Here is a 14474-nt window from a genome sequence, read left to right as displayed (position 1 = left end):
GGTATAGTAGAATTAGCAGTGGACAAGGACGCAGAAAACCTGGGTTCCAGACCTAGCTTTCTCACTAATCTTAAATGAAGAGGGGTGTTTTTATCACCATTTTCAGATGAACATGTACTGACAGGGAAAGATCTCCAAGTCATTCGTTAACTGAGAAAAAAAAAAGCAAGTCAAGAAAAACGCTTACAACACGGTCTGACATACAGAAAAAGGGCAGGCATGCGTATGTGCATGCTCAGTCGCTAAGTTGTGTCTGACTCTTTGGAACCCCAGGGTCTGTGGCCCACCAGGCAACTCTGTCCATGGGATTTTTCAGGCAAGAATATTGGAGCGAGTTGTCATTTCCTCCTCCTTCTTCCCAACCTCGGGATACAACCGGGGTCTCCTGTGCTTCCCGCATTGACAGGCGGATTATTTATCATTGAGCCACTTGGGAAGCCCAGGCATGTGTACATATACAGGCTAATAAACTTAGACAAAATGATGGGGTATCACAGCTTACTATATATGTGTGTATGGATTGAATCCTTTACAAGGAGACCGTATTTTGTGTAATTTGGAAACAACAACAACAAAAGTCCACTTCCAAGGCCGTTGAGTCACGCTTGTGAAAGCGGAGAGCAGAAGTCAACCCTCCACGAACATAAGGTGAGAAGGAGGAGCTGTGCTCAGATGTGCGCGCTGGGGGACCGCGGATCGCGACCGAGGCCCGGCGGTCGAGAAACCGGACCCGCGGGAGGGAGGGCGGCTGGGTCTTTGTGGTCGCCAGGGGGCAGATGTGCGGAGCAACCCAAACCTACAACTACTCGCTCTTCCCCGGGCAGGACTTCGCAGAAGTCATAAATTCCATCCCTTAGCTGCAGTTCAGACAGATCCGAGGGTTTTCAGAGTCGAGGGGAGGCCCCCTCCTCTGCCCTATGAGGAAAGCTTGGCGCTCTGAGCAGTCTGCAGGCTCGTTCATACCACATTTACGCGCAACAACTCTTTTCTCCGCCCGCACCCCACCTCCCGGCCCCCTCCCGCAGAGGGGAAATTGAGTCACTGGAAGGCGAGGCCAGAGTCTCCAGGGGAATGTGCGCCAACGCCAGCCCTCAGGGCCTTCCAGATGCTGGGAGGAGAGGGAGGGACCTCAGGAAAATACACAAAGTGGGGTGAGGGCGGGGGGAGCGGCTGGCTGGGCAGGAGCTGAGCCAGACACATGGAGAAACGCTGCCCAGGATCAAAGGAAATATGACATTTGAAAAGAATGCGCACGTCTGCTAGTGCTGCGGAGCGGAGCGGGGGCCGGGGGGGCCGGGGGGTGCGTAGGCGGCGTGTAGGGGATGGCGCGCTAGAGCCGGGGCAGGGTCTCTACCCCTGCCCGCCTTGCCTCCTCTTCCCACGGCCCGCGGTCCGCCTCTTAGGTGCGAGTTGGCAGTCCGTCTCAGGATGCTCTCACTCTCTCTCTCCTTGGGTCTCTCCTTTATTTCCATGATGAAGCTGGAAGGGAAATGTAACCTGAGGCGACAAACCAAAGCGGGGGAAAAAAGAAAGGGGAAAAAAAAATCAAACCAGGCCACCTCCCCGCTCGGCCTCGGAACATTCTTCTCTCTCCGCCGGCCGGGCTTCTTCTCCCCCCACCTCCGGCGTCGCGGTCCTGGGCTCGCCGCCGGGGCAGCTCCGCACGTCACTGGGGTCCCCCGGGGCTGGGGGGTCCCCAGGGCGGGCCAGAGGGAGGGCGGGAGGGGAGGGGGCGGGGAGTCGCCTCGGCCGCGGCCGAGCTCGGGCCGGCCGGGCCAGCCCTCCCCTGCGCCCCGGCCCCGCCGAGCCTGTTTCTCATTAGAGTAGCGGGCGCGGTCCCCGCCCGGCTCCCGAGTGTTTGTAAACGTCTGAGCGGAGGACCATCGCTTAACTCCTTCGGTGCGGGGCCCGGACGCAGCTGCGGGCTGGGCCCTGAGCTGGAGGGCTTTAGATTAAAGGTAGCTGCGGCCTGCTGATAGGTTAGTAGCCTATGGTCTGCGTAGGGGGAATGGTACGGACACCCATACCCCCACCCTAACCGACCGCCATCTGAATAGCTAATTTCGACTTAAATCCCTCTCACACAACAGAATCCCACTATGCCTGTCCTTTCTAGGAACTCCAGTCCGAGTCTTTCTTCCTTCTCCCGCCCAGGTGACAGGTGTCCAACCCTGGGGCCCACCCGGTCTCGGGACTGCGGGGCGCCGGTAAACCTGGCCAGGATTATCAGAGCTGGAGCGGGATGCCATCGGATCCGAGATTCATTCCCGACTAAGGTTCTAGGGAGGAGAGAGCCGGCTTCCCTCGGAGGCTAGTTAATGACCCCTCAGGGTGGCTGGGACTAGGGCAGCAGTAAAGTCCGGCCTGGATTGTCGCCCATCGGGAGTCATGGACCTTTGTACAGTGCCTTAAGACCAATAACTCTTCTTCACTTTGGGGGGACGGGGAGAGATGGACCGGTGGAGGGGCTGGTTCGGCCAGGCAAAGGCTTCCTTCCAGAAGGCTTAGGCGGGCGGCCTCAGGCTAGGGACTTCAAAGGAATAGCCTTCTCCACTTGAGAGCAGCCTGGAGCCTTTCTGCACCCCAGAGCCTGGTTGGCCTTAGACGGAGGGAAAGAGGAGAGGTGGTGCTTCCTTGCTAATTGCTGGCTGCACAACTCTTCAGAAAGTGTCTTCCGTGGGCCCTCTACACTGTGGGCCCAGGATGTGTCCCCTTTAAGGCATTCGGACCCAGAGCCCCCGAACTCAGACTAAGTTGGGGATTGCGGTGGGACTGCGCCCTGCGGGAAATGATTGTCAGCACTGAGGGCCAATAGGCATCATTATGGTCCTACCAACGCTGGAGAGACCGTTTTCCAATTCAGTTTTGTTCTTTTTTTTTTTTTGAGGGGGAGGGACTGGAGAGAGGACAGAGGGAGGGAGAGAGGGAGGGGGCACAAGGGGCGCGTGGTTTTCCCATCTCATCCCTGGAGGAGGGGCTGGAGCATCCCCGGCAGCCAATCAGAGACAGGCTGGGGGGGCACTTTGAAGAAGTTTGGGGAAAAAAGTTTGGAAAAGTTTCTATAATAACGAGGGGGCGTCCGGAGGGAGGCGTCAGCGGCGGAGGAGGGGGCGTCTCAGAGAAGGGAGGGAGGGAGTCGCCGGTCAAGACACTGCAGCCTCCTGAGATCCCCCCTCCCGCCCAGACCGGGACCTGGGGGCTCCGGCCGGACCCATGGGGGCAGCGAGCTGCGAGGATGAGGAGCTGGAGTTTAAGCTGGTGTTCGGGGAGGAAAAGGAGGCCCCCCCGCTGGGCGCGGGTGGGGCGGGAGAAGGTCAGTGCGGGGCTGGGAAGGGGTCTGGGGCTCTGTGAGGGAAGGGAGCGGGTGTCCTGAGTCTGGGGGCTTCAGGGGAGAGAGCCTGGGGTGAGAGCTGAGGGGGTCAGAGGTTGCGGGAAGTCGCGGGGCTCGGGGGGTGTCTGCGGAGGTGAGGCTGGGGGCCCGGCACCACTTTCTCCTTTTTAGGTCGTGACTGGGGTGGGGGTGGGGGTGCCGTTGGCTGCGCGCCGCCTCTCGGCAGGGCCGACTGTCACTGGGATGGGGGGCGGGAGGGAACAGCGGTCCTGAGAGCCCAGGGCGCCGCCAGGGAAAGGGGACATTGCGCTCCGGAGCTTGCCCCTCGGGAACCGAGCCCTGGGCCCGCAGACGGGACGCCAGGGGCTGGGGGCGCTCTCAGGCCCCGCCAGGGCGCCCCTCCCCCTCCCCCGTCTGGCCGCAATGAGAGGCAGATGGCTGGGATTGAGCCGGGGGCGGCGGCCGCCGCTCGCACGGAATTCGCGCAGCCCGCGCCCCCGACCCCCCCGCGCCTCGCCGGGCCGGCGCGCAGCACCCCCTTCGCTGCACCCCCGCCCCCGGATTGGGGGGAGTGAGGGAGGAGCCACCTTCCCTCGTCATCACAGCCCTGGAGCCCCCCTTCCCCTGGCCACCGTTGCGATGGCAACTGGGGCTCCTGCCAGCGCCGTTTGGGGGTTTGGGAACCGCTGCTAATTGGGTTCATGTGTGAGTCGCCCCCAGCCCAGCCCAGTGCTTCCCTAAACACGCCTCCAAACCCAGCTCCAGCCCCTCTCGACCCGCCTCCCTTACCTTGAGACCCGCCCCCGTCTGGTACCCCAGGTCCCAGGGCCAGAGCCGTGAGGTTCTCTGAGTAGGAAAAGGTCCGGCACTTCTGGATCTATCTTCTCCACGTTCCCAAGTCCAGCTCTCTTTTTGTCTTTGTGGCTCTGAAGGGCATTTCAGAGACCTCTCTTTGCTGAGGCCGGGGTAGCATACGGGCCGGGGGTGCTGCCCACTCAAGGAACCTAGACATCTCACCTGCCTCTTTCTCTCCCGGCCTTCTGTGTCATCCCTGTCTCTGTCTCCTTCCCTTTCCACAGAACTGGACTCAGAGGACGCCCCACCATGCTGCCGTCTGGGCCTAGGGGAGCCCCCTCCCTATGGCGCTGCTCCCATTGGCATTCCCCGGCCTCCACCCCCTCGGCCTGGCATGCACTCCCCACCACCCCGCCCGGCCCCCTCACCTGGCACTTGGGAGAGCCAGCCAGCCCGGTCAGTGAGGCTGGGGGGGCCGGGAGGGAGCTCCGGGGGGGCTGGGGGAGGCCGTGTTCTTGAGTGCCCCAGCATCCGCATCACCTCTATCTCTCCCACTCCCGACCCACCAGCTGCGCTGGAGGACAACCCAGATCCCTGGGGGGAAGGCTCTCCCAGGGACTACCCCCCACCAGAAGGCTTTGGAGGCTACCGAGAGGCAGGGGGACAGGGTGGGGGCCCGTTCTTCAGTCCAAGCCCCGGCAGCAGCAGCCTATCCTCCTGGAGCTTCTTCTCGGATGCCTCAGACGAGGCAGCCTTGTATGCGGCCTGTGACGAGGTGGAGTCTGAGCTAAATGAGGCAGCCTCCCGCTTTGGCCTGGGCTCTCCACTGCCCTCACCCCGGGCCTCCCCGAGGCCGTGGACCCCCGATGACCCCTGGAGCCTTTATGGTCCGAGTCCTGGAGGCCGGGGGCCAGAGGATAGCTGGCTACTCCTCAGTGCTCCTGGGCCCACCCCAGCCTCCCCACGACCTGCCTCTCCATGTGGCAAGAGGCGCTATTCCAGCTCGGGAACCCCATCTTCAGCCTCCCCAGCTCTGTCCCGCCGAGGCAGCCTAGGGGAGGAGGGGCCTGAGCCACCTCCACCACCCCCCTTGCCTCTGGTCCGGGACCCTGGCTCCCCTGGCCCCTTTGACTATGTGGGAGCCCCATCGGCCGAAAGCATCCCCCAGAAGACCCGGAGGACTTCCAGCGAGCAGGCAGTGGCCCTGCCTCGGTCTGAGGAGCCTTCCCCGTGCAATGGGAAGCTGCCCTCGGGAGTAGAGGAGGCTGGGGCTCCTCCTGGGGGTCCTCGGAAGGAGGTGGCTGGCATGGACTACCTGGCGGTGCCTTCTCCACTGGCTTGGTCCAAGGCCCGGATTGGGGGACACAGCCCCATCTTCAGGTGAGGGTTCTGCCTGATATCACCACTGTCTCCAGCCATCCCACCCAGGGAGCAGGAGGGTCAAGGGATGAATTTGGAAAAAGGTCCTAGGGCACAGAAAAGAGAATCTGCTACCAGCTTGGCTGCTGCCATTCACTTAAGTTTTAGGAAGAACTTTTTAACATGCATCTCCTTTGGACAGATGATTTGCCAAAGGTCAGTCACTCCCTGTATATTAATTAGAAAAAGCCCCTGGAGCCTCAGAAGGACCACCTAGGTAAAGAAGGAATTCCTCTAGGCGTCCTCCACCCCCAGCTCTGGGCAGGATCCTGGGCTGGAATTCTGCCCTGCAATGGGCAATAGGAAGTCCCCTTTCTCTAACTCAATTTCTTGGGCCTGGCTTGTGGCTTAAAAGTGTATCTGCAAAATTTGAATGAAGTAGCATGTGTTTGCAAGTCAAAGAATTCATGTTAAAACAAACAGTGCTTACTGCTCTTCTACACCTCTCACCCTCAAAGAACTGTGTCTATGTCAATAATCCTAAATCTTGGATGTCAGATTGAGCTGGTTTCATCCAGAAAAATTTCCTGGGGGAAAGAAACCTTAACACCCATTCCTCTGGGTTCTTGTAGGGCAGGGTTTCTCAACCTCAGCGCTCCTGATATTTTGAGCAGAAAAATTCTTTGTTGTGTCGGTTGTGCTGGACATTGTAGGATGTTTAGCAGATCCTGGCCTCTATCCACTCTCCTAGTTGTAATAACTTTTTAGTTGTTTCCAGACATTGCCAGGTATCACCTAGGGGTACTTACCAGTTGAGATCCCCTGGCCCAGAGTGTCTGGGTGCTCACTACAGGGAAGTGGCACATCTGTATCCCTCAGCTCTCTGGAACCCACCTGTCCAGCCCCAACTAGTGGAAAGTGCACTGGTCTGGGAAGGGATGTGATCAGTCCCAGCTCTGTTAGCTGCTGGCTTGCTTAGCCCACTATGTTCTACTTGAAATCCAAGATCTTAGCTCCTGATCACTAGACAAGAGATGGAACCTGTACCTCCTGCAGTGAAACTTAGAGTCCTAACCACTGGACCACCAGGGAATTCCCTGAAATTGTGCTTCTTTATTTGACTCTTCCCATCCAGGCCTGGGAGGGTTAGACTGGGCTTGGGTTTCCTCTGTATCCAGAGGAACCCTTGCCCCACACCCACCAGACCCAGTGTTCAGAGCTGGGAAGAAGGGAGTCTCAGTCCTGGTGTCCCCCACACCCCCATCTCGAGGGCCTCTGAGAGGCCTGTCCCCTATCACTCCTGGTTCTAGGCTTGTGGACCATTTTACTGCTGCTCTGACTTCCTTTCTCTCAAACCCACTCTCCTCACCTTCCTCCCTCACACCACTGGGAGTTGGGACCCAGGGTTGCCCTGACTCAGGTCTGAGGCTGCAGGTGATCAGTGCTCTTCTCTGTGTCTCTCTCCAGGACCTCTGCCCTCCCCCCTCTGGACTGGCCTTTGCCCAGCCAGTATGAGCAGCTGGAGCTGAGGATCGAGGTACAGCCCAGAGCCCACCACCGGGCCCACTATGAGACAGAGGGCAGCCGGGGAGCTGTCAAAGCAGCCCCTGGTGGTCACCCTGTAGTCAAGGTAAGTGGTGGAAGCCAGGCCTGATAGCCTGTCTCTTCTCTAATCCCAGATCCCTGCAGATGGGCCCCAGCTGTGCAGACCCATGGCACTGCCCTTTCCCACACTCCCTCTCAGCAATGACCCTGCAGGCGGCCTGGGGGAGGGACTAGTGCTGGGGGAAGAACGGTGCACTTCAGGGACCCGGATGTACTTTCTACTCTTCTGTCCCTCCACCCCCACTCCATTCATCCCATGGGACACCAGCCTCATGTCTACTCTGGAAAATGGTGGGCTGCCAGATGTCGGGGAGGGGTTAGGCTGAGGCCAAAGTTCACTGGGAGTTAGGTTGTCTCTGTTGAGTTGGGCCAGTTTCTCTTGGAAGACTTTCCCCTTCACCCAGCCCAGTTTGGGCCTCATTCCAAGAATAACACTGTGAACTCCAGGCCACGTTTTCTCCCCAACTGGTGGAGAGTCGGTGCCCAATCCCCTCTGGGAATCCCTTCCAGGATATCCTTTATCTTTCACTCCTCTGGAGGGGGTTGCAGACTGAAAACTTAGGGGTGGATGAAGGATGAGACAGGGGAGATTTCACTTGGGTGGCCTCTGTCTCCCTCTGCCAGCTCCTAGGCTACAGCGAGAAGCCACTGACCCTGCAGATGTTCATCGGCACTGCAGACGAGAGGAACCTGCGGCCTCATGCCTTCTATCAGGTGCACCGTATCACTGGCAAGATGGTGGCCACGGCCAGCTATGAAGCTGTAGTCAGTGGTACCAAGGTGTTGGAGATGACCCTGCTCCCTGAGAACAACATGGCAGCCAAGTAGGTTCTCACTCCACCTCCTTTTAGTCTTTGGGCTTTAGGACTAGCCTTTTCCATGGGGCCTAAGCTAGGCCAAGTCTTCCTCTCCCCAGAGGAGCTAGACATTATCCCTAGGAGGTGTCAGGCCCTCTCACTATCTAGAAGAGGACTTTGTGGGTGGGCAGCACTCTGGGTTAAAACAGCCACCCCTATAATCTCCCAGAGAAGCTCATTTAGGGCTTTGCACATAGGATGGGGACTCCCCTTCTTGGGAGGCATCCCCTTCTGGCTTCAGATGGGAGGGCTTGCCTTCCATTCTTTGGCTTCAGCATTGACTGTGCCGGAATCCTGAAGCTTCGGAATTCAGATATTGAACTGCGGAAGGGCGAGACGGACATCGGGCGCAAGAACACACGCGTGCGGCTGGTGTTCCGGGTACACGTGCCCCAAGGCAGCGGGAAGGTTGTCTCGGTGCAGACAGCATCAGTGCCCATCGAGTGCTGTGAGCAAAGAGGCCCTGTGCCATCTTTCTGTCTCTGGCTAACTTCTTGTCTGTGTGTCTGTCTGCCCATCTCTTCTGCTGAGTGTGCCGTGCCTGGCTGGTCCCCTAAGGGACCCAGCCTTTATTTCTATTGGGGATGGGCTGGGGGAAGTGTTCTACTTTCCCCCTGCTGCAGACTTGGCCCCTGGGTTGGACCAGAGCAACCTTAGCCTCCATCTGCCCCAGGGAAGCCCCTTGTTGACCTCTCTCTCCGCCCAGAAGGGGTTCCTTACCTGGTCTTGTGTGACCCCAGGAAGACCGTTGTTTTCTTGTGTGTCTGCCGCTGAGGAGGGCTCCTCTAGGCCTTGTGGCAGTTACACTAGGCAGGGTGGGGGTGCAGGAGCCTGTCCTCTCCATAGCAGCCCAGCCAGACCTTTCCTGCACTGCTCTGCAGCCCAGCGATCAGCTCAGGAGCTGCCCCAGGTGGAGGCCTACAGCCCCAGTGCCTGCTCTGTCAGGGGAGGGGAGGAGCTCGTGCTGACTGGCTCCAACTTCCTGCCAGACTCCAAGGTGGTGTTCATCGAGAGGGGCCCCGGTGAGTACCTAATGGGGAGGAAGAGCTTGGAACGGGGAGGGTGAACAGTCTCTGAACTAGCAAGTGGAGCCTCAATTTCCTTATTTGTAAAATGGGATGGAAAGATTGCCCTTCCTCTTACACTGTCTGCTTCCCATGCATATGACAGCCATCTGAAATGCTCAAGATGGCAAATAAATGTAAGAAATACACATTCTTTTTATTAAATATGAGTCAGCTGTGGACTAATTAATTTACCCCCATGTGGATAGGGAAGATGAGAAAGGAAGAGGTGGCTTATACCCTCAGTGACAGACCCTGAGCCCCTCCTGAGTTTTGGGACTGGCAGCACAGCTATGGTGACAAAAGCCTGTGAGGCACCCCAGCATAGAGCTGCAGGGGTGGAGAAGGGAAGACTGAGGGGTCCAGGTACACCCCCCGACCTGAGGCTTCAGCTCGCCCCTAACCCTGCCTGCCCAGAGCCCCAGCCCCTGCCTTCAAGTTTAGCACCCTAGGACCATATCAGAGCAGAGTCAGAAGTTCTGGGTCCTGAGACTTAGAGTCTTATTGACTCCCTTCAAGCTGAGACCCTTTCCTACCCTTGAACTTCCTTCCAGCTGTATCATGGGAGGGGATGTTTGGAGTTGGGTGGGAGGGCTCAGGAGTTTTTTCTGGTCCCTGGACTGGTCCTGCCATTTCTCTTGGCTCAACTGATGGCTTGAGATCTTGGAGACGGTTTTAAACCCGGCCTGTTCCATTCAATTGAGTAAAGATGCAGTGGGCTCCTCTGTGAGCCAGGCTTTGTTGAGACCTTCCGAGTCTGGCCTTAGCTCAGCAGAAGGGGAAATGGCAGAGGCCTGGGCAGTGGGCAGGGATTGTGGGGCTGGAGCTCCCTGTTCTTTCTGCACAGATGGAAAGTTGCAATGGGAGGAGGAGGCCACGGTGAACCGGTTGCAGAGCAATGAGGTACCCGTGTTCCCAGGGTCTCCACCCTGGGGGTAGGGTGGGGTGGGAGAAGTCAGGAAATTCTCAGCTGACTCCCTTGCCTTGGGAGTGGACTTCAGAAGCTACCTGTTCTTTGCTAGAGGAGACAACCTGGCCCTTCTGGAAGCAGGGACACCTCTGGGGGATGAATTTTGCTCCTTTGCAAAAGGAAGAAGCCAGGAGGTGGAGTTTGGGCTGAGCCTAGATCCCAGAGGGCTCCCTGACTCATCCTCTGCTCCTCCCCAGGTGACTCTGACCCTGACCATCCCCGAGTACAGCAACAAGCGCGTGTCCCGGCCGGTCCAGGTCTACTTTTACGTCTCCAATGGGCGGAGGAAGCGCAGTCCTACCCAGAGTTTCAAGTTCCTGCCTGGTGTGTTCTGGCACAGCCCGTGGTGGCAGGATGAGGATGTAGGGGCGAAAGCAGGGGCAGAGGGATGCAGGGCCCCATGGGGAGAGGCTAAGGGGTGGATGAAACCTGGGCTGGAGAGGTGGGGTTGGCGGGTGTGTGGTGGGGAGACTGCCAGCCCTCTCACCAGCATGTCCTCCTGCTTCCCCTCCATCCAGTGATCTTCAAGGAGGAGCCTCTACCAGATGCATCTCTCCGGGGCTTCCCCTCAGCATCGGGCCCCCCCTTCGGCTCTGACATGGACTTCTCACCACCCAGGCCCCCCTACCCCTCCTATCCCCATGAAGACCCTGCTTATGAAACTCCTTACCTGTCAGAAGGCTTCAGCTATGGCACGCCCCCACTGTACCCCCAGACGGGGCCCCCACCATCCTACAGACCTGGCCTGCGGATGTTCCCTGAGACTGGGGGTTCCACAGGTTGTGCCCGCCCACCTCCAGTCTCTTTCCTTCCCCGGCCCTTCCCTAGTGACCCCTATGGAGGACGGGGCTCCCCCTTCCCCCTGGGGCTGCAGTTCCCTCCTCCATCCCCCTTCCGGCCCCCACTGCCTTCATCCCCACCACTTGAAGGCCCCTTCCCTCCCCAGGGCAGTGTTCACCCCCCACCTGCTGAGGGATACAGTGAGGTAGGGCCAAGCTACGGCCCTGGGGAGGGGGCTCCGGAGCAGGAGAAATCCAGGGGTGGCTACGGCAGCGGCTTCCGAGACAGTGTCCCTATCCAGGGTATCACGCTGGAGGAAGGTGGGTGTGGGACCCGGGGCTGCGAGTGTGAGTGTGTGCAAGAGATTGCTCTGCATGTTTACTGAGGGCTGGAGTTTGGCTTTCCAGAGACTGGGCCCCGGTGGCCCCTCGGGGCCAGTTGGAGGGCCTCAGGAGGCAAGTGCCTGGTCCGGTTAACTTAATTCTGAGGGGGGCAGGGAGTACCCACCCCACCCTTCTCCTGCCTAGGCCCTCGACCCCAGACCCCAAAGACACAGGGCTAGAAGTATTTGCAAGACCATTCAATCTAGCTCCCTCAATTTGCAGATTCAGGCACTGAGTTTCAGAGAGGGGCAGTGGTTTGCTGGTGTTCCAGTCAAGTTTTCCCTTGTCTCACCTCCCCCCCAAATGTGGTGACTGTGGTCTTGAGTGGCAATGAGGACACTTATTTCACCTCTTCTTCTTCCCATTGGCTACACCCACTTCCCGCCCTGCTGACAGTGCAGGCTGAGCCAGCAGGAAGGGGCTGGCATGAGGGCCCGAGAGCCCACGTGGACAGAGTTGAGCAAGATTTGATTGAGAGCAGGTGTTAGAACACAGTGGGAAACTGAGGCCCAGTGGAAGAGAAGCCAGCCAGCGCAGAGGAACCTAGAGGCATCCTAGAGGGAGGCCTGCTGGAGTGGATTGGGGGTCTCTGGAAAAGGAGGCGACCTGCCCCGCTCCCAGTCTCTCAACTGCCCCTCCTTTACAGTGAGTGAGATCATTGGCCGAGACCTGAGTGGCTTCCCTGCACCTCCTGGAGAAGAGCCTCCCGCCTGAACCATCGCCTGGCACCCTGCCCCCGGCCCTACCCACTTTCCCTTGTCCTGGGGTGGTGGTTCCAGAGGCTTGGGGGCCAATCTGGTTCTGTTTTCCCCAGCTCTTGCCTCCTCTCCCTTGCCCTCCTTCCCCTCCTCTAGCTGAGGTGTGGCCCCCGGTCTGGTGCTGCCTTGAAGGGGTGGGAGCAGGAGAGTGTGGAGACCTGGGGTGGGGGTGGACACTGGGTGGGGCCGGACACTGGGTGGGGCCTGCACACGAGGACTGGAGGATTGCCGGGTGTGAAGGCCCTGTCTAGACTGTGTACAGGCCTCGGCGTGGGGAGGCCCGGACAGGCTGATGGCTAATAAACTGCTCGCTGACTAGTGCTTCCGGCTCCAGAACTCTTTGGAGAGAGAGATGTGGGGCAGCTTACTCTAGCCCTGGCTGGAGGAAGCTTAGAACCTGGTAAGGCGTGGGCTGTGGCTGGGAAAACTGCATCCCAGAGTCATGGTGCAGGGGGCTGGGGAGGGTTTGAAGGGTCCCAGAGGCTCCTTAGGGGGTTTCCTTGGTGATGCAGTGGTAAAGAATCCGCCTGTCAATACAAGAGACACTGGCCTATCCCTGGGTTGGGAAGATCCCCTGGAGAAGGAAATGGCAACCTACTTCCATCTTCTTGCCTGGGAAATGCCATGAACAGAGGAGCTTGGCGGGCTCCAGTCCATAGGGTCGCAAAGCATCAGACACAACTTAGGGACTAAACAATACCAACAACAGAGGCTCCCTAACCAACCAGGGCGAGGTTGGGAGCGAGAGCCTATAAACCTCTCCCTGCTGGGGATTCCGATTCCTTTAGGAGCTTTGGGAAAATCTGTGTATTTTCAAGTTACTTTCTCTTACTACCACTGAGAGGATTCTGATTCATAGCCACGGTCAGGAAACACCCATCTAGTCCCTCTCCCTCATTTATCAAGGAGGACTCAAAGGGTTCAGAGAGGGAAATGGACTTGCCCTTTATCACACAGCTAATCAATAGCAGGTTGAACACTACACTCCTGGGCTCCTGCCCCCAGCCCACCCTCAGATGTCCTAACCCATGGGGATCAGGCCCCCGAAGCTTATTTCTCTGGAGCAGAGTAGGGGCTGAGGGAGGACTGGCATGGGCTCATCCATGCTCTGGATTCTCCCCTCTTTGGGGACTGTGAAGACATTTGGGAAAGATCTGTGCTTCAGAGGTAGATTGAAGGAAGCTAAGCAGCTGCCCTGAAGCCCTGGCATTGCCTGAACTCTGGCCCACTCTATATGTGCACCTATCACCACTGACAAGCCCAGCCTGGGAAACCTGGATTGCCCCCTGTCTTCACAGCCTAGGGGGCCCAAGTCCCCAGTGGGTTGGGGAGAGCCTGGCACACAGCAGGGGGTCATGCCCCAAAGATACTCAAGATATTAGAAACTTGCCTTGCCTCAAGGCTGGTGGGGCCTCTCTGTGTCCAGTGTGTCCAGACAGGCCTGGCAAGTCCCCATGTGTTCAGGGGTGAGTGTGACAGAAGCTGGCTCTGGAATGGAAGACAAGAGAACCAGGGTGACCTCTGGTCTGGTCATTGCTGCTTTACAATGAATTTCCTTTATCTTCCTGAACACAAACTGCTGCGAACCAGACTGACATCAGGTGATTTGCTGCTGGGGCGTGGCTGCTCCTCAAAGATATCCTCCAGCAGGGCTAGTGTGGTCACCCTGTGCGCCCATGGCAGGAGGGACCCAGGGCATGCATGTCCTACCCAGCACTCTTCAACTCCCCCTGCAAGATCTCTGACAGGGGATGCATCAGCCTCTGTGAATGAAAGGCTTTAGTGATGAGGGCTCATTGCCTCCCTGGGCAGACCCTTTTACTCTCTGCCATTCATTCACTGCCAGGCATTTACTGAGCAACTACTAAGTGCCAGCTAGTGGGTCCTGGAGGACCCTGTAGCCTCATGAGGTGACAGATTAAAAACAGTGCATTATAACTCAACAATTCAACTCAGTAAAAGTTTCTTATACAGACAGTATGTCAGGTGGGTGGGGGGAATAAAAAATTTTAATATGGGATACAAAGAGTAGGGATGCTCTTTCCAGCTGTGGGGGTCAGAGGGAACTTTGGGGGTGACTTCTAGACCGAGATATGAAGCATGACCTGGGGGTTGACTGGGCTGAGAGTGGGGCAAGGGCAGGCCAGGCAGTACCCCCAGATGGACTATATCTGTAGGGAGGGCCCACAGATCAGGGCCTTAGCACACTCATAGAACTGGTGAAGTTCTAGAAGTGGGGGTGCCATGAATAGGGACCAGGGGGAAGCAGGAGCTGGATTCTGAGGGGCTTTGTGGTCATAGTGGGAAACCTATCCAAACGTAAAGTGTGCTTTCCCATTAGATGGATGGGCTTAGGCTTTCCCAGTAGTCATGTATGGGATGTGAGAGTTGGACCATAAAGAAGGCTGAGTGCTGAAGAACTGATGCTTTCGAGTTGTGGTGCTGGAGAACACTCTTCAGAGTCCCTTGGACAGCAAGGAGATCAAACCAGTCAATCCTAAGGAAAATCAACCTTGAATACTCATTGGAAGGACTGAGGCTGAAGCTGAAACTTCAATACTTTTCCAATGAG

The 14474-nt window shown here is 57.9% G+C and overlaps 1 protein-coding gene and 1 long non-coding RNA gene across 3 annotated transcripts; one reads left to right on the top strand and one right to left on the bottom strand.

Moving 5' to 3' along the window:
* Positions 1-483: 483 nt before the first annotated feature.
* LOC145514290 (uncharacterized) lies at positions 484-1805 on the bottom strand. The gene is made up of 2 exons (XR_014060023.1): positions 1560-1805; positions 484-1479 (listed from the first exon to the last, which is right to left on the bottom strand). It is a non-coding gene; the product is annotated as an uncharacterized LOC145514290 (long non-coding RNA).
* Positions 1806-2998: 1193 nt separating this feature from the next.
* NFATC4 (nuclear factor of activated T cells 4) lies at positions 2999-12223 on the top strand. Of its 2 annotated transcripts, none has more exons than XM_081507633.1 (10): positions 2999-3313; positions 4411-5506; positions 6953-7115; positions 7715-7914; positions 8223-8395; positions 8829-8969; positions 9859-9914; positions 10179-10305; positions 10500-11081; positions 11791-12223. In XM_081507633.1, exons 1-10 carry the CDS (start codon positions 3214-3216, stop codon positions 11856-11858), a joined length of 2706 nt encoding a protein of 901 aa, XP_081363759.1. In that variant the 5' UTR covers positions 2999-3213; the 3' UTR covers positions 11859-12223. The 2 variants fall into 2 exon arrangements, with proteins under 2 accessions (XP_081363759.1, XP_081363760.1); XM_081507634.1 differs by having other exon boundaries at positions 3008-3313; positions 10500-10760; positions 11791-11950.
* Positions 12224-14474: the final 2251 nt, after the last annotated feature.

This window comes from Giraffa tippelskirchi, chromosome 7, assembly GCF_054371585.1.
Source record: "Giraffa tippelskirchi isolate mGirTip1 chromosome 7, T2T-mGirTip1v1.2.pri, whole genome shotgun sequence".
NCBI lineage: Eukaryota > Metazoa > Chordata > Mammalia > Artiodactyla > Giraffidae > Giraffa > Giraffa tippelskirchi.
The sequence above is the reverse complement of the archived record's forward strand: the minus strand, read 5'-3'. Positions and strand labels throughout refer to the sequence as shown.